The sequence below is a fragment of the Morone saxatilis genome, unplaced genomic scaffold, assembly GCF_004916995.1.
Source record: "Morone saxatilis isolate NCDOM2014 unplaced genomic scaffold, NCSU_SB_2.0 Contig0, whole genome shotgun sequence".
NCBI lineage: Eukaryota > Metazoa > Chordata > Actinopteri > Moronidae > Morone > Morone saxatilis.
Window position 1 is genome coordinate 10,540,534 of NW_023339650.1, and position 19,268 is coordinate 10,559,801.

Genomic DNA, 19,268 nt, shown 5'->3' on the forward strand with positions numbered 1-19,268 from the left:
TGTGTAGGTGTGTGTAGGTGTGTAGGTGTGTATGTATGTAGGTGTGTAGGTGTGTAGGTCTTGGCTCTGGTTGTGTACGTCAGTGGATTGTTTTTCCTCTGTCAAAACAACTCGTCGTCTCACGTGACTCCCTGACGTACAGTCCTCCGCTCCGCGCTGATGCAGGGGGGGGTTTCCATCATGGCGTCGATGCAGGTAGGAACACAATTGACAGCGATCCCGTTTTTATAATGCACCTGACCTTCAGTGTGGCCTTTCCCCGGCGGTTCATCCACCGTTTTGACTTAGGCACACGCGTGTTTGTTGGAAGCGGCGATGACAGCAGAGTAAAAGCGATTAGATTGATCCTCCTCTGTCCAGGGTTAGCGCTAGCTCTGTGCTAGCAACACAACTAGCACATCATCACCAGCAGCAGCGAGTCGAGCTTCCCGGATATACACACACATGTATATTGATGTATTTTCTTCGTAGTAACATATAGATTGTAATTGGGAGAATGTGAGGTTACGAGTTTAGATTATATATATATATATTTTTAAAGGAGCGCTAGCTGCTGTTTGGTTGTTCGCTAGCTAACGAGACGGTGCGCAGATTGAGTAGTTCAGGCTCCTCTCGAGCTGAACAGGTGCTTCAGCCTCCTCTAAAAGCCCACAAACATACCTTACAACCCGTACATTAGTCTGTTGGCGACGTGGGTTTGTCTAACGGGACATCTCACCTGTCACACATTGTTTTATATACTAGGTAAACAGTGTTATCAGTCAGGGAGGTGTTTTAAACTAACGCTACATTTACACGTCGTTAAATGATATCCATTGATGTTTTACGGTGGTTTGGTTCGGGCTCTCTTAATACAAAGCCCGGGCAATTAGGTTATATTCTCTATACTATTGTTTTTACTTGATTTGCCTCTTGCTGTGTTGTGTATATTCTCGTGATGCTCCATTTCATCATTTTTGAGTGTGGTAGAAACCCCAACACATTTCTCTCCAACAGAAAAGGCTACAAAAGGAACTATTAGCCCTGCAAAATGATCCGCCCCCAGGAATGACTCTAAACGAAAAAAGTGTACAGAACACCATTACACAGTAAGTATTTTCACTCTCTTATTTCCCAGTGTGATTCATTTGTTTTAGCGTTTTTTTCCGCAGTAAACCTTAGGGCAGGGTCACCTTACACCTGCATTAGTCACTGAAGAAGGGTTTGCATCTACGAATAAACACCAATCCAGTGTGGCTTTTGCTAAATGTCGTGTTTCAGCTCTGTGGCAGGGCAGTGTGGTGAGCGTGCCACACATGCAGCAAAGGTTGGAAGCTGTAGGAGAGCCTCGGCAGCGAAGGGTGAGGAGGAATCGGGGTCATTCCCAGTGACTGGCAGCTCTGGCCCCTCAGTGGAGTGTCTCTAATGCACAGTGTCACTATTCATCCTTGTAAAATATTTAACAGTTGGCATGGAGGAGCTGGGACTAGAGTAGCAAGGAACAGAGGCTGCTAAGCTGACCTTTCTTTTCTCGGTGTTCTCTTAAAAGGCCCCGTGAGTTCTGTAACTCAGTAAGTCGAATTGTGTCTGATAAGCAGCGAGGCTGGACCGAGTTGCGCCCTGCAAATGGACCAGAGGCACATATCTGGCCGGCGTTCAAGTGTCTTTCAGCGGCAGGGCTTGCGGCGTTGACTTTGAAAGTCACTACCTGGTTGCGCTCATCAAAATGTCTTCCAGCATCAGTGCCGTCTTAAAGAGGCAATACGTGTTACAGTGCTTGTGGTTATTTTAGGAAAAAAACAACAAACAATGAAAAGGTCCATTATGTGGCATCTCCTTCATCTTCGTGGATGACAGATGTCCCGGTCAGACTGAATGAATGTTTTGTGTTTCGTGCATGACTGATATGTCTCCAAAACCTGTTCGGCTGGCTTCCGAGTTCCCTGTGCATCCCATGTTTGCGATGGTATGTATGGGTGTGCCTTTTTTGTCTCCAACTCCGATGTCGAAAGGTGTTTGAGCCTGGTTTAGTTTTCCGTCATAGTGACAGTAGTAGGGATTTGCCATGCGTGTCCCAGAGGAGGAAGGGACAAATATTCGACTTGACATTGAATCTTACCGTATCCTTTTAAAAAAGAAGACGACTCAGTAGGGCTGTGCGTATGACAGTGATAAGGTGACCATGTGTTTTGGGTTTTACAGCTTTTGTTTATATAGTGCACACTCTCTCTCAGTGCTGCTTGTTAGATTACAATGTCTGTCGATGCAGATGGCTTAACTCGATGCTGTAATGAGTCAGCCATTGCAAACAAGGAAACAGCTGCTTTAAATCACTACAGAGTCTCTCATATGTGGACTCAGTTTCCCCCTCTTTCGCTAAATGGCTCGGTGTTGTTTTTGTTGACTGGATCATATAATCACCAGGCTATGGGGAATTTGAGCAAGTTGAGCATAATGTCCTTGGAGTCCTTGGCTGTGTTCGGCGTGGGTTGCATCAGGTGTAACTCAGCTTTATGTACAGTGATGCTGCCTCCCTGTAAGAGGTACTTTCAGAAGAAAAATGGAGCTCTTTCAGACGTTTTGACCATTGGATTTTCTAAAGGCGAGGTTTTAAACGGGACTGACCTTGTAAGTAGGCCGAAATGATCATGTGCCTGAGGGTAGGTTTGAAAGAGACACAAAGCTATGAACCCGAACAACAGCCACAAGTCTCTTTGGTGTCCTATCTTCACTGCTAGCCCAGAAGAAATTAGGCCAGAGATTGCGACGCTGCCGTCCGTGTTGCTCCTTCCTCTCCTCTGAGGGTTCTGCTGCGGTCAAGCAATCCCCATAAGTATTCTGCACTGGACGTGCCAGTGAAGCAACGTCTCGCCTCTGGGTTCAATTGAGAAGGTAGACTGCCCTTCATCCCAAAGACCCAGGATCAAGTCCCTGTGTTTGCAATCATCTCCCTTTCTGAGCAAGACATTGAATCCCTCACAGCTCAGTCAGCACAGTTCTGTAGCTTGGCTACAGAAGCGAAAATAGATTTTGTCCACAAGATCAATAGAGTATCACATTATTACTAAACCACTGTCATAACCCAGCGGAATATTGAATGTCACTGGAATGAGTCAGACTAAAAGCTTTTGATTACACACTTACCGCCGCATTGGCAGCTCACATTTTGTATGATTCTTTTTTAATGATAATGAGATGGGATCCATGCAATGATGAAAAGAGCATGTTATTAATCATTAGTCAACAAGACTGAGAGTCTAGAGCCACGCTAGCGGCTCTGGGATGCGTGGGCATTTACATGTACAACGTTACATGCACACCATTTACTAATTAGCAGGTAAGACAGAGTACAGCTGGGGCTGATGGGAACATTAAGTGTTGGACACATTCTGAAATGTTGATTTGATGATGGCGCCAAATGGAAAGTCTGGGGATGACCAAAGTTAGTACTATTCATCCTGAGGGGGAGCAAGAATGTGTCAATCAAATTTCATGGCAACCCATCCAACAGCTGTTAAGACAGTTCACACAAAACTACATGCCAATGTCATGATGGCGCTACAGGAAAAGCCAGGGAATCACCAAAGTAACTGACACTTCATGGCATAATGGATGTCTGTAAGTTTCATTGCAATGTATCCGGTGATTGTTTAGATATTGAAGTCTAGACCGACCGACTGACATTGTGATCCCTAGAGCCGTGCTGTTAGTATGGAGAGAAAAACAACAACAACAACAACAACAACAACCCTGTATTGCATAAATCCATTTCCTCCCAAAACACAGGACAGATTTGTTCTTAAAGGAAATGTTAACCTCATGACTTGACAGCAGGAAGTTAATAACTCTGCTCCAATTTCCTTCAAAATATTTTGCAACAGTTCAGCCTTAAAGTTATCTCAGTCATCTGTTTTAAACTGCTAGATGCTTTGGTTATTTAAACTGTGTGAAAACTGCGTGTAGTTAAAACAGATCAAATCAAAGCTAACTGCCTGTGTTTTGGTTTATTGTTGGGATGATCTGTGTATATTTTTTTATGTTTGAGTGAAATGTTTAACATATCTTAATATTGTGCATTTCTTTTAGGTGGATTGTAGACATGGAGGGAGCACCTGGCACACTGTACGAAGGAGAGAAATTTCAGCTGCTTTTCAAATTTAGTAGTCGATATCCCTTTGATTCACCTCAGGTAAGCAGAAGTTGCTCTGCAACCATCAGTGTGTGTGTTTGTTTGTATGTGGGTAAATATGAGGCACTTTGTCTTGCTCTGCTCTTGAAAAGTGTTCTATAAAGCAGTCCATTTACTATTTTTCTTTGAGGTGCTAGAAAGCCCTGACGGCGTTTAGCCATGACATCATGGCGGCTTTGCTGGGTGTGGACACCAAATGAACAGACAAACCTGGAGTCTGGTTACATGTGATTTGGCTATACTGTTTGCTTTTGTGACTAAATGTCTAATATCCCATCTCCTGCGACTGTTTGATCATAGAATTAAGTTCTTAATTACGGAAGTGGTTACAGTAGGTTTGCAGGTACAGAGTACAGGGGTGTCCTTCTCCAAACAAAATCAAAAACTGATGACCTGTGTAAACAGTCCGCTATATCCACTGTCTGGATGCCTGCCGTAATCACATGAAACACACCGGCTCTGCAGTTGTTAGTGGAATGAATCTGGGCTTGGAAACATTGGAGCCAGGAATCACCGACAGAGACACCAGTACAGAGCTCCCACTGAAGCCATGTTTGAGTGGATTAGTTTAACTCAACAATCTTGTTTCGCTCATCAGTAGGCTGCCCAGCTAAAAATAGATAATGAGCTGATGCAGAGAAAATGAGATACTTTTAGCTACTTAGCGACTATCCTTTGAAATAGGAAGGGCAGGCTGTCAGAGTATCCCTCTGTTGGGACTGTTCTTGGGGCTCCTGAAGGAGCTTCAGTGTTGACTACTGCAGTGCATTACTGGTTGTGTGGGGAGCTTCAGTTGTAATTGTCTGTCGCACAAATGTGTAGTTGTGATAGTATGTGTGCACATTGTATAGTGAATGCCGTTATTGTCATGAAGAAAATAAATCTGTTGTTGTTGCTCAAACTCAGTTGAGCTGCTTGAAGCTTCTGTTCCTGCAGAGCCTCTTGTACTGTGCCTGTGTAGTTATATAGTGATTGTGGGCTTGCTGCGCTTCGCAATCAAAGCCACATGCAGCTCCCTGTTTTGGTTGCAAAACTGCCATTTTGCCCACTTCAATGAGTTGAAATTGATTTTGTTCTCAGAGTGCTTGTAAATTACAGTTTTGGGAAAAAAAGACACAGAAAGAAAACAGAAAGACAACAACAAAAGTGTCAAACAGCAGGATGCAAACACAAATAGTACCAAAGTGGCTGCAATATAACATGGAGAGGGGAAAGTAACATGTACATTAACGTCAGTACCTGTCTGCTCAGAGCTCCTGTTAGACCTCTAAGCTTTGTGTGTTTCAGATGTTTCTGCTAATATTATATACAGCCTTCAGTTGTCTTGATGTTTTGAGTGTAGTGCCAGCTTTTCTTTCTGCTCCTATCTGTAACACTCATCCTGTCACCCCCCCCTCCAGCCCCAGTGATGTGGAGTCTGTACTCTCCTGTGAGGCCCTATCTGGTGCCAGACTGCCTCAACTCATTGTTACACTGCATTACCCTCTTTACTCCCCCTTCTCTCTACTTTTAAGCACCTCAATGTTGAGTTCCTCTCTTCTCATCACACTTTCTGTATCTCTTACACCCTTTTACTGGCTAATATCCCCGTTCCTTTTTATAGAACATGACTCTTTTCCTTTTTTTGTTTTATAAAACTCCTCTATTAGTCTCCCTTTCTCTCTTCCCCTCTCTCACCCCACCCCGGCCCCTCTGCCCTAATCCCAGAGCCTCATGTTGCAGTTCAGGGCTAAGCCTGAGCTTATACAGCAAGTCTCATTATTTTGTCATTAATGAAAAAATCTCAACTTTTGACCAGACTCTCTGAAGTTGTACCACCAAAATACCCTCAATTCAGTGAAAACTAAAGAAACCGTTGCTTCTTATTATGACATATTCACTGAATGATCTTAATAACCCCTGATTTGTTTGTGTCTTTGTTTTCGCTGCAGGTAATGTTCACAGGAGAGAATATACCTGTCCACCCTCATGTGTATAGTAACGGTCACATCTGTCTATCTATCCTAACGGAAGATTGGTCGCCAGCCCTCTCAGTGCAATCAGTTTGTCTTAGCATTATCAGCATGTTGTCCAGCTGCAAAGAAAAGGTAGGGGACGTGCAATGATGTCCGCCGGGCACAAATACAGTGATTAGTGTAAATTATACGCTTTTTAAATGTTAAACCTGAATGTTCTTTTTCTGCAGAGACGACCGCCTGATAACTCCTTTTATGTAAGAACGTGTAACAAAAATCCAAAGAAGACAAAATGGTGGTATCATGGTGAGGATTTTCAATTTTCCTCGTTTTGTTTTGGTGATTGTTTTTTTGTCGGAGGACGTAAACACAGTTGCTTGTGATCGCAAACTTAATGTCATTTAAATATTTTTTTGTCTTCCTTCACAGATGATACATGCTAATGTACAAACTTTGTAATAATCGTAGAAGAAAGAAGTCCTACTGACCTACGTAAAGCACTTTTTAAATCATTCAGTCTTTGAACTCTGACCTTTGACTGGAACAATGGACACCACGCGCTGGAGGCTCTTGACTGCATATACCCCATGGACAGTTGGATGCATGTTTTAGTCGGCTGTAATATAGAGAACGAAAATAATGGAACGTTTAGATGCACCCGAGACGGTTCGTTTTTTGTTTGTTTTTCTTGGCAAAAAGGTAGTGACGCAGCGAGCGAGCGAGCAAGCAAAGTGGATTTGTAGTGAGATGATTATAATTCCTGTTTTAAGATTATTATTGTTACTTTTTCGTTTGTGTGTGGGTGCATTTTAAGGTCCTTGTGTTGTGCAATAATAACTGATGGATGCATGCTTGGGCCTACAAAGAGAAATCCAAAAGTAATCGTTTTCTGGAAGGGATCTGACCATCGTAACCCCAAGAAAATGCTTCATCTGTGTGTTTATTTTTAAATTATATGCACTGTGAAAGTATCTAGTAAAGGCACTATTAGTATGTTATTCCCAACTTGCAGTCGGACTGTAAGCAGTCCTCCACTTATTTATCAGGTTAAAGGGTTTTAGTTTGCAACACTGTATCAAGAGTAGACGCAATTTTCTTCTTCATCTTCCAACTTCAGACCTGGGCTGCAGTTGTTCCTGCTGATGGACAGAATGTCGGTACAGATGGGAATAAAACAGATGCGACGCTTTAGTCAGCTGATGACCTCAGTGTGTGTCTCCTGGTAAAGTCGGGCTGAACTCGTGTAGTGTTCACCAGTCCAGTCTAGAAGATGTACAGCAGCCTCTCTTCCATTTAAAGAATGTCTGTGTGAGAACATTGTTGCATGATCCATTTTTATTTGTACGATACATTTTTTTTTTTTTTTTTTAAATTTCATGCTTTAATCTTTTAAGATGTTTGATTTTAAAATGTCTTTTTTGTACTGTTTTTCAACTAGCTGATACTTTGAAAAGGGGGGTTGTTTTGATGGGTCAGTATGTTTTGGGATTTTTTTTTTTCTTTTTGTATTTGTTATTTAATTTAAATCTTTGTTCTTCAGAATGGTAATGAATGACGAAAAGGAGAGTCTTTATAGAAGTCGTATAGACGAGGCTTTTGTGATTTCCCCCCCGGTCAGAGTTTTGGCTCAGGTACTTTTTTTTCAATAAAGAGATCACCTCTAAAAAGATACCTATCAGATATTTTGAATTTAACTATATTTTCACCAAAAGAGACTGTTATGTTGTAAACTTATAACACGTCTGAAACTATTGTATATAAGTCTTTAAATTGTTGGATGACGTGAACGAAATTAGCAGAGGATGCTTTTACTTTATAGCAGAATGATAATAGGAGTGCTTTATTTCATTGGAAATTGTCCTGCATCTTTTGCTAATTAGGATGTGTACAGACAGCAACAAACACTACTGTTGGTTTAAAAAAAGAAGTTTAGTAGTTTTACAGTGGGGGTGCATGCAATTTTAAACCCTACTTTTTTTTCTTATTGGCATCAGACATTGTGACAACTTTGAGTCTTTCCATAACTTAGGTAATGGTTTATGGGATGGATATTACAAACCTCGCCTCCAGAGGCTGTGTGGCTCTTTGTCATTTCAGACTGTAATCGACTCCATTCCTAAAGAAATGTTTATCGCCATCCAGTCAGAGATACTTGAATTTTTCCATCTTGGGTTGTTTGTATTGCATTTGCTTTTTCCAGGGTCTAGCTGAGTTTTCTTGAATGAACTTGAGTGAATGTGATGATACTCTATACTGTAGAGAAGATTACCACAGCACACCGCTATCTCAAAAACTATATTGATAACTTAAAGACATCTATTTAACCAATGATTTTTTTTTTACTAGCTTCATTGTAATGGTCTTGCCTGCTGTCGCAGAGAAATGGACGGTAGTACTGAGATAATTGTGTAAATGCAGTCACAACAGCATTTGTGTGGGGACAAGAAGCCTTCACCCAGTGGGCAGTGGATCAGAAGAGATTTTGAAAAACTTTCGAGTGAATATGTTGCAAACAGTTTGGATGTGACATGTTTTTTTTTTTCTTCCTAGGTTTTTTTCTTTTCATTTTTTTTCTTTTTCAATGCTGTTTGAACTCTTAGCTTGCAGGTTGTTGTGAGTGATCAACACTAATGAGGGTGTGTTATTTATATTTGACATTTTGTTCTGGGATGTGCAAGCTCCATGTAATAGGTGCCTGTTCATTTTCATAATCAATAATAAAAGCAAAGATTCACTTTTATTCAACCTTGGTTTGCACATTGTTTAAATAGCTAATGCTTCTGTTATGCAGCCTTTAAAAACCTTTTATGGATTTTATGCTGACATAAAACTAAATTGTTCCACTATAAAGGGAGTGAAGGTAAGGATGAGGATGATTTAGGAAGAGAATTGTTTAGTTTGCCAAAAATATTAAAGGATCCCGAGACATTTCACAGTGTAACAAAGAGTGGATGGACCTGGAAAACTATTTAAAGTATTTCATACCATTCATTTCAGAAAGCTTAACAAGTAAAAGGGTTTTCAGAAATATTCATTCTCATACTTGAGTACAAGTACACTAGAGCTTTGGATGCATTCATCACTCCCCTGTTCAAAATGTAGGCCAAACTACATCAGTTAGTCTTCTTGAACGTTCAGTTTTGTGTATAATAAAAGTATAAGCACAATCAGTCACAAGACCTTTACAATGCCAGATGTTTTACTGCATGAAAGAAACCAGGGGTTGGTTCATGTGATGTCACTGTGCATGTGTGTGTGAGATCACACAGAGGAAGAACCCAGTGTTTCATCTTTGTAAAGGAGAGTGCACTGGTCCCTCTATGACAGGTAGTGCGCCACAGTAACACAAGAAAGTGTGATTCAGTGGCACCATCTAGTGGTCACATTACAATAATACTCTTGTCAAGTCTGAATCCACAATTTATTTATTTTTTTACCTTCTCCCTGCCACACTTCTTAATAAACGGTTCCTACTGGACTTTATGTGGGCCCTGTCCAGCTGTGGGTCGCCAGAATCCCCCCCACCTACCATCTTAGCAATAACAGCCCTGATTGGATGTGGTTTCTTGTACAAAGAGATTGTTGACACAGAATCCAGACCAGGTGGTTTTGAGGTTTGAGAGACACTTAACTATTAGACCTCTTCATTCAACACCAGAGGTGTCCTCCCAAGTGCCCTTGAGCAAAGGCAGTAAACCCTACAATGGCAGGGAGTTATGTGCTCACTAAAATAAACAAACATCAAAAAACACTCCAGCTATAAGTTTTATTAACTTAATAACTGAACTCACTCAATGAAGAAGCTTCCCTAAAAAAAAAAATAGTCAAAGTGATTCAATCTTTAGTCATTTTTAAAAGTTATAAACACCGATCCGTATATCAAATTTCAGGGATACTTGTGCTGTCAAATGCATAATATAAATATAACACTATCCTGGCTGTAATCCACATTTTGTGCTCTGAATCAAAGTTACACTGTTTCAGGCTGTGAGGTAGCAGACCAGGACTGAACCATTCACAGCACCGCGGGGGTGGCTGATTCATTCAAGATTCACCTCAAACTGCAATGATGGTGAGTTAGCGACACGCGAAACATAACACTGGCGGCATAAACACAACACAAACTTCCTAAATGAAATATCAAAATGACCAGTCGTGTGCCTCTAACGGGGCTTGTTTTATTTTTGTACCCAGATACAAATAACGTGGTCTGTTCCCTCTTCCATCCAGTTCTCTTTAGTGTTTGCCAATGTCGGAGGTGTAACTGGGGTCTGGCCCTGGACAAAGGTAAAAAATACCCTCAAATATTTGCCCCTTTGTTGTTGGATGGTCTCTGGATTATTCGTCACGCTGTCGCCAGTCCGTATATGATGTCGCGGTGGGCTGAAATCCCCCAGATATTCGTGGAGGATGGGGCGGTACGGAGATGCTAGCAAGAGGGGTGCTCGGCCGATCAGCCATGATGAGCGTTAACCGGCTAAACTAGCGTTACCGGAGGTGGCTAGTGTGTGTACATTCATCAGGAGAAATCACACTGACACAAGCATGACAGCATGCACGCTCGCCAGTCCTGTTGGTTCGTTTTTAGGAGCTGACATTTGCAGGAAACGGCGTTTTTCTCGTTGGCCAACGTTAGCTTCCTGCTAAGCTGGAAACACAGTCGAAGCTACAGTGTAGGTTCAGGGGTTGCAGACAAACCCTGTAGCTCTGGCAGTCACCCTGAACGCAACACCACCTCCACATTCAACTCAAGTGGACGGACAGACGGGCAGTCGGGTTGCTGTGTGGGGTTGTGTTTAGTGCGTGTTGCTGTGAGAGAGGGGAAGAAGAGAGAGAGAGAGATTGTGACCCCCCCGAGAACCTCAGGGGGCAAAGCAAGATGCAAGCAAGACTTAAACAGGGAGGAGGAAAAAACCAATCGACTGCACGCAGTGAAATAAGGTCACAGGTCAGAGTTAAACTTGCATTTTATTTTGTGGGTACGCAAGTGCTCTGTTGTTGACACCAGTCCAGCCCTCGACTGTAAACAGTGGACCTGGGTGACACCTGTAATCATGATTTCAGGCTGAAGCCCGTCTGAAAACTGCCTCCATCGACCTATGTGACATCTCAAACCGGAGTAAGGCACTGATTTAGATTTTTTGTCATGCACTCAGTTTTTACAATCCTGTAGATTATTTTTACGGTGGTACGCTGACCGAAGCTATTGTCCATCTCCTGGAGCTGGCAGGTTTAAAGCCAGCATGTCAGGTGTCCATGTGCAATTTCTCCACACACCGGGGGGGTCGGGTTCAAGGTCTGACCCTTTGCTCTGACCTCTGTGGGGACATGAAAAGAATTTCCCCTCATATCCCTTTTGGTTCATGCCACATATTGATGTGAACCAGTAGTTGAGCCGCCTTGGCAAGATGTGATACACTTTATATCTTTTAAATGATTTTTTCTTACATTTCAGTGTTCTGTCTTCATCTTTTGTTGATGAAAAACACATGGTAGACTGTTATGTTACTTATATTGCATAGCCACAGGCTGTGACCTGTGTGCAGTTGAATTCGCCAAAATATTGCATGGATGCAAAAAAAGATGAAAGAGTAAATGTGCGTAAATTTTGACCAGATTGTTGGACCCTCTCTGCTGATCATGTTAACCTGGTTTATATTGGCCCGTCTAGCTCTCTTTAGTCGGAAATAAAATGTGATTGAGCGTTCATTGTCTTGTTCAGGCTGCTATCACAGGATTCTCTCCTTTTTCCGGGGAGCTTAGCTGCAGTAACATGAGCAAAGCTCCTTCAAATAAAGCTTCATTGTCTGGCTGTATTAGCTGCCAGTGGATCAGAATGTGAGATAGGCCTAGGGCTGCTCAGTTTGAAGTCCATTCTCCAGGCCCACAGGAATCTGTCAGATGACGGTGAACTGCTTGAAACTGTGCAAAGACTGGCATGGAATAATGTGGGCTCGAGCACAAGTGCAGACAGATGCGTGTTAATGATGCACACTTCATGTCTGACCTCCTTATTTATTATGAATTTTATTCTTTTTAACACACAACTCCTGATTTTCCCCAACATTAGTTCAATTCAATTTAACTTTATTTTAGACTCATGCTTCCATATTAACACAAAAACAACAAACTTCAATCCACGACAACAACATAGTCTATTAAAGTGATATGATTGCAGTCTGTAATGATCACTATGTTTCTAAAAAAGTTTTAAGCTCTTACTCCAACGTTACGTTCCAGGAATAGAGCATGGCTCAAGTGAAAGTACAGACCTCAGCACCCCTGGCTGGTCCTGGCCTCTCCCCCGGAGTTCCCCCGACGGCCATGGCCAGCCCTGGATCCCTGGGTCTGCAGCCCTCCGTCAACGGCACAGGCCCGGCCCCCACACCCGCCTGCCCTGCTCCTGCAGTCGGATATGGGGACGCCCCTGTGTCTGCCACATCGCCAGGTAGACCACCAACAGACTAGTTTGCCTTTCGGGTGAAAATGAAGTGATGGTTTTGCAATAACACTGTGGTCTCAATTATTATTGATGATTATGTTTATTTGATTTATGATAAATAATGAACCACTTACGTCTCATCAGCACGTCCTATTATGAATTGCCACGGGCAATGTAAGAGAGATTAAATGTTTCAGTGTAAATGTACCAGCGTTGTACAGTTATTGTGTATTCATGGTTTTCATATAATATTCATTGTATGACAAGAAAAGAATGATATAAATTCAAGTTACAAAGAAAATGGTATTATCAGAATAGACCTGGTCACGGACCTTTTCTGCTCTTGAGCTCTTTGGATGCAGCTTTGGATGCAGGTTCAGTGGTAAAGGGTTGCGCTCACCAGCGACAGATGTAGACAGCCTACCTCAAGATTAGTGTTGTGCATGTGTATGGTGTTGCGCTATTTAAAAAAAAAAAGCAAAAACGTGTCGAGTGAATAGACCTGTAGCTTCTGTTCTCTCCACTGCTTATTGTTAAAATCTCATAGTATCGATCAGATAACCCAGTATTATTACTAAGCGAAATGAGATTGTCTGCACTATGAGCCATGGTCTTGGATCACAATCAATACCCTGTAAGATTCTGTCGCTTTCAAACAAATGAAAACACACCTGAGCCCCTGCCCTTCTTCCAAAGAGAAACAATATCTTGAATGTTTTTGTTTTGTTTAGTGAATTTAGTTTTTTTGTGCATCAGACATAATAATTCCAAGTGGAGTTTTTGTTGTACAACTTTTCTGACATGTAAATGCTGCACCAGATACATGCTACAATATATGAATATCCCATTTCACACATTGTCACACATTCAATCAAATTTTAAAATGTATTCAGCATGCCATGTATTCTGCTGTGCTCTGTTTTAGGCCCACCCCAGGAGAACATGGCAAACCCTAAAGAGAAAACTCCAATGTGTTTGGTGAATGAGTTAGCCCGTTTCAATAGGATCCAACCACAGTACAAGCTCCTCAATGAGAGAGGGCCTGCACATGCTAAGGTAAAGAAGGGGGACATGACACTGAAGTCGAAAACGGGGCGTGTCTTTCACCTGTTCACAGACTGTTATGACATTTAATTTTCACAAAATTAGTGATGGTGGCATGACGACCAATGTGCCTATTGTGGAAGTAGATTTTTTTTAACTTACTTTCATCCTGTGGTAATCAGTGCTTATTTTTGGCATTTGCTCCTGTGATGATGTTTCATATTTTTGAGTACTTTTCATTAGAGATGGGAATTGATAAGATTTTGTATTCCCTTGTTGATTTCTGATCAGTTTTTTTTGTGGGGAAAAAAAATAATGCAAAAAAACAATGTACCTATAAAGCCTGGGATGATATGCTTATGTCCCGGTTCAATACGATTCCAATACTTGGGGTGCTGATTCTGTAAGTATTGAAATTATTATTTATGTTCGATATTATGATTTATTGTGATTTTTGTTTGCTTTTTTAACACTACACCATGGCTAAACATTTTTTATTTTAGCATTATCATTGCTATACTGCATATAAAAGTGGTAAATAAAATACAAATGTATAATTGATTCAGGAATTTAAAAGAATTGCAGTACGACAATTTGTATTCTTAATTCCCATCCCTACTTTTCATAAATGAATATTGGTCATGTAGAAAAACAGCTTCTACCACATGGGTTACAGAGGGATGTTGGTAAAAATATAGTTGCTCTCGGGTAAAGTGTCTCCCTCTGGGTGTTACTGTTCCAGATCTTCACGGTGCAGCTGACTCTTGGGGAGCAGGTGTGGGAGGCAGAGGGCACCAGCATTAAAAAGGCCCAGCACTCCACAGCCGCCAAAGCGCTGGACGAGAGTATCCTTCCCAGGCCAGCACCCCGCTCCCCTAAGGTGGATATCAACAGCAACCCAGGTACTGCAACCGCAACAAAATCTCATTGAAGTGAATGATTACATCTAAACCAACTTGTTACTAATGTTTAAGGCCTGGAATGGCTATTTTAACTGAGGCTGATTGAATTGGTAAAAGCTGCACCTCAGCTTCAGCAACAGATAACAGATGCTGCCTGCAGCAGCCAGACAAAGTAAGATGGCATCAGGACCTGTTAAGCTTCTCATTAGGGTTGTCAATAGTGAGCTTCATTTTTTTTTAAAGCAGGAAAGCTGGCTCCTATTTAACTGAAGCTTTTCAATACTCAATATGTAAAATAACCAGGTCCCATTTCCAGGTCAGACTATATTTATTTGTTCAAGTTAAGCTAATATTTTCAACCCTCTAACTGCCAGTGAAATTCCTGAGCATGTAGAGCATAGAACGTATTCTTAATTTAACTTAGTATCTATAGTAACTTCTTCTAGTAATAACTTGTAGTGTCAATTAAAAGTGTGAGAGTGGAGGCAGTGGTAAAATATGTCAGCTATGGAGTTACACCTAGATTACTTGTTGCATACTGTAATTATATATATATATATATATATATAATAATGTATAACTGAAAGCTCACAGCGTAACAGAAACCACTATAGAATATGACTGTGAAGGTATGGAAGGGTAGAAGGGACATCTTTTATCTTTCTTCTCCTCTGTATGTGGTTAAGTGTAGGTTGCATCCACCTACAGCCAGTCATTTGTAGTGCTATCGATGCATGTGTTCAAATTCTGTGTTGTGGTTTAACATGTTTTTACAGATCTGAATTGTTCCTTCAAGGTTGCATTAGTGCCCTCTACTGTTCATGGTACCTGCAAGGCCTCCATGTCTCCATTATTAATGGAATTTCTCAGTATTTTGGATTTTCACCTGAAGGACTTTGGCTTCCAGGTGTAGGTCTAAAGCCGCTGGATATATTTAGATAATCCATGTTCAGAACAAAGCCAACACAGACCCTCTCAATAAAGCCTAAGTGCAGGCTTATGTTTTGTCTTTGGCTAAATTAATACCGCTAGCCTGTCTTACCTTCCCTGCCCTCTGTGGCATTGTTGTTGTGAAAGACCTCATGGCCAACCTCTTCATGGGATTAAGAAAGCCCTGTGATAGGTTATGCAACATCAGTGGGGATCTGTGGGATTAGCGGCGCGTGCATCATACACAGTTAAACATGTAGGCAAGTTCTACAGTTTTTAGGTAGAATAATGTTAGATGTAAAGTCCCTTGGTGATCCTGTTTTAATGTTGAGCTTCAGAGGCAGTTTTTAAAGTTTTATTTGCTTAAGTCAGATAGAAATATTTCATAACTCTTGGTATGTAATGTTTAGTACAACTTTTCATGGCCTTTGTTTTAATCTTTCATGTTTATTCTCATTCACAGGCAGTATAACACCCACAGTGGAGCTGAATGGTCTGGCCATGAAGAGAGGGGAGCCAGCTATCTACAGGCCTTTGGATCCCAAGCCCATGCCCAATTACAGAGCTAACTACAACTTCAGAGGGATGTTCAACCAAAGGTGAGCTCCAAAAATAGAACTTTTATTCCTTTTCGGTCCCAGAGCTATGTAGTGACACGGCTTATTGTTTCGCTAATGGGGGATTGTTCCTCTTCCTTCAACTGACAAATTACAAATTCCTGCACTACAACGTCATTTGTTAATAATTAGGACAGACACCGCCTGGTTACTCAGCAGGTTAAACATCTGTTCTGTCACCTCCCGCTCTACACGGTCACCTAACTTTTGCTTTAATGTAGGCAAACTTGCACTTCAGTTGTTTACTTTCAGTGCAGATATGTTGGAGAGGAGCTGAGGCTATAAATCAAGCTATAGAGGGGACATTGAGTTGTCTTATTAACGCTACTGTGTCTGTAGAAGCATATGTCCTAATTTTGCAACAGCTTTGTTTCTGCCATCTATATTAAAAATAGAGATGTTTTTTTTATTCATACACTTTGGAAAAGCGTCAGTTTGGGTGCCTGAAATGCCGGCGTAGTGTGGAATGGGTAGTTGGATAAAAGCGCAAAGGGAAAGTTAAGCTTTGAGATTCATCCAACTTATTGTGGACATGGTCTTGATGTGTTTTGGATGGCTTCAAACTGCACTGCGTCTTTGATCCGACTGGCTCAGATGTGTGTCAGACGTGGTCCTCCACTCCATATGTTTTCTAAACTGATCAATGTGGTGCCCTCATGGGGTCCCTTTGCACTCAGTCTCTGTCAACTTTCTTTCTCCCAGTTCCTTCCCGTTGTTCTTTTTTTTTCCACTTTACTGGAGCCGTCCAACCATTTCCAAATCTCCATAAAAATGCCACAGAGGTGCAATTAATGATCTCCCCTCCCTCTGTGAAAGAATGTTATTTAGGGATCTGGATGTGTTGACTTGCCCTACATGAAATTCAGGTACACTGAGGTACTCTGGGCATTATGCCACTTTTTAGGTCAAATCAAGAAAATCAACTAAGGAGGGTAGAAAAAAACGTAAAGCGTGTTGTGAGAGAGCAGTTGACATATTTTTTTCCTACATTTAAAAGGTAAGCCATAAATGTTTTATGTCTTCAAACAAAAGCTTATTCCCTTGTGACGATTCTACTGAAATGTCAGCTTAATATAAATATGATCTTACCATAGTAGTTTAGGGTGTTATTAGTGTTCTAAATATTATGGTATCATTTTAAATACATGAAAAATAAATGACATAACTTGTGCATACAGTTTACAGTTATAGAGTTATTTGGCTCCGGAGAACACACTCTTCCTGACAACATGGCAAATTTCATAAAGCCAGTTTTTATCTAGGTTAGTTTGATATGGATGGAGTTATTTTCAGGAGATACTATAATTCCCTCCAGATGGCAGTGTTTCCTCATTTTAAGAACCATGTAGCACTGCTTTTATAAGGTGATTGAGCACCCATTTTGTAACAAGCAAGGTCGGAATATGATGATTTTTAATATAGGTTTTCATAGGTACGGATCTCTGCAGTGTAATCTGTAATATTTACATGCAAAACTTTGCTTATTAAAGGAATAAACACAGACCACCGTAACAGAGAAGCACGCATGTCTGTTCTACTTTTGACATAAACTTTGGCTCATTAAATTCCTATGGTAAGGTATTCTGATGCCAAATGTGTGGGATTTTATTTTTTAAATGTGGATACATTGCCAGAAGGAGTCAGTGATTCAGTTGCAGTGTTGGGTAACTGAGTCTAGTCAGCAGACAGTCTAACATCTGGCTCACATCTTCTACTATTTGATCCATGCAGGACCAAACAGGGGGTGAAAGACAAATGTCTGTGGGGTAGGAGGAGAAAATCTGTTTTCCAGCATCTGTCTGTCAATGTCATATGTCACAGTGATGAGTTTCTAAGAGACAGGCTGTATCCATTCCTCATGGTCCGTTTTGTTTTCCTATGGCACTTTGTAAGGAAGAGAGAGGGGTGTTGGGATGTGTGTGTCCGAAACAGAAAAGACATGGGAGTATATATTATCCCAAGGTCACTTATGTTTTCACAAGGTCTCTTTCTTTCAGTGTAGTCAAGCCCCGGATTAATGAAAGCGAGACCTCCTGAATATGAATTCTCTTCATCAGACGACTGACTATGTGGCAGAGTGACAGGCCATATCCACAATCAGTCACCTTAATGACGCTGCGGGGAAACGAAGGTTTCCATATGCCCATGTCCTTACCTATTATGATGAATAAGAGTGATCCGGAGTCATGTTGATGGAAAATCTTACTATTAAAAGGGCAGCCTGGCTCTGATCCATCAGCGCTCTAATCACCACCAAGACCAGTATTGATTCATTCAGAAAGTGCCCTGATGTGAAAATATGGCGATAATATGAAATGTGCATTTATCTGCGTCTTAATGAATCTTATTTATGGCGAAGGGCCTGTGCATAATTTCTTACCATCCAAGTCCGAGTTTAATTCAGCGATTCATCTCTGTTATCCTGCGGTCTTAACCACACCATTGTTCATTCTCAAATACTGAAAATATTTAGAATGATACGTGTTTTTCAGCTTATTCAATCAGTTACCGAGCTGCTGTGAAACATTGTACAGCAATTCAGCCCAGTCACATAAGTGATCACTGAATCAGGAAAATATTTTTGTTATCAAGAAATGTGGTTACATCAACCTTTCTTCATGGACAATCCCTGACTCCTGTGTTATCATTGGAACACCTGATTCCAGTGACTCATACTGGGCTCCTCCAGCCTATCCATGGCACTCCCAGCTTTCCTCCTGCTACTCTGATCCCAGGGGGGTGGGGGCGCCTGCATCCTGCATTCTGTCAGAGTTGGAATTTGGATAGGACTTTCCCTGTTTGAGCAAAGCAGAAAAAGTCAGAAGCCACCCACCTCCTCCGGCTCTCATTTGGTTATGACCGTAACGTTATGTCAGCTGGAAGGCTAGTGGGCTGAATGAATGGGGGTGCTTTGCTCTGTGACATTTCCTCCTGTGATGGTGTTCAGATACTGAGCTGGCCGTTACTGCTTTCTCTGCAGGAAACGGAAAGGAAGAGTGAATCCTTTGCAGCACTGATAGTAAAGTTGTATTGGCCAGTCTGAAATTTTACACCAACAGGAGTGTAAATAACATTAAAAAAAAATCCACTGTACGCCACCTGCTCAGCATCAGACAATAGAGCGACAAAAATGGCAACTAGCTAGTGAACATAGTGGAGCACTGAGTAGCTGAAGAGACGGATATTTCCCTCAGGAGTTGGTGGAGACCA

The 19,268-nt window shown here is 41.5% G+C and overlaps 2 protein-coding genes across 2 annotated transcripts in view; both read left to right on the top strand.

Moving 5' to 3' along the window:
* Nucleotides 1–125: 125 nt before the first annotated feature.
* On the top strand, nucleotides 126–8,863 carry flj11011l (probable ubiquitin-conjugating enzyme E2 W-B). The gene is made up of 6 exons (XM_035652670.1): nucleotides 126–195; nucleotides 997–1,088; nucleotides 4,066–4,168; nucleotides 6,100–6,255; nucleotides 6,354–6,429; nucleotides 6,553–8,863. The coding sequence occupies exons 1-6, from the start codon at nucleotides 160–162 to the stop codon at nucleotides 6,564–6,566; spliced, it is 477 nt and encodes a 158-aa protein (XP_035508563.1). The 5' UTR covers nucleotides 126–159; the 3' UTR covers nucleotides 6,567–8,863.
* A 1,484-nt stretch (nucleotides 8,864–10,347) lies between these two features.
* The window catches only part of stau2 (staufen double-stranded RNA binding protein 2), a gene marked incomplete at its 3' end in the record, with an annotated part of 79,450 nt that continues 70,529 nt past the window's right edge, over nucleotides 10,348–19,268 (top strand). The window contains 5 exon segments of the mRNA XM_035652551.1: nucleotides 10,348–10,410; nucleotides 12,364–12,571; nucleotides 13,491–13,621; nucleotides 14,352–14,511; nucleotides 15,905–16,040. Of these exon segments, the coding sequence (XP_035508444.1) occupies nucleotides 12,373–12,571; nucleotides 13,491–13,621; nucleotides 14,352–14,511; nucleotides 15,905–16,040 (626 nt within the window).

What these genes read in the sequence shown, in the direction of transcription:
- flj11011l (XM_035652670.1), top strand. Translation starts at nt 160, where the DNA reads ATGCAGGGGGGGGTTTCCATCATGGCGTCGATGCAG. An exon ending in CCATCATGGCGTCGATGCAG is followed by an intron (nt 196 to 996) that starts GTAGGAACACAA and finishes TCTCTCCAACAG; the next exon opens with AAAAGGCTACAAAAGGAACT. An exon ending in TGTCCAGCTGCAAAGAAAAG is followed by an intron (nt 6,256 to 6,353) that starts GTAGGGGACGTG and finishes CTTTTTCTGCAG; the next exon opens with AGACGACCGCCTGATAACTC.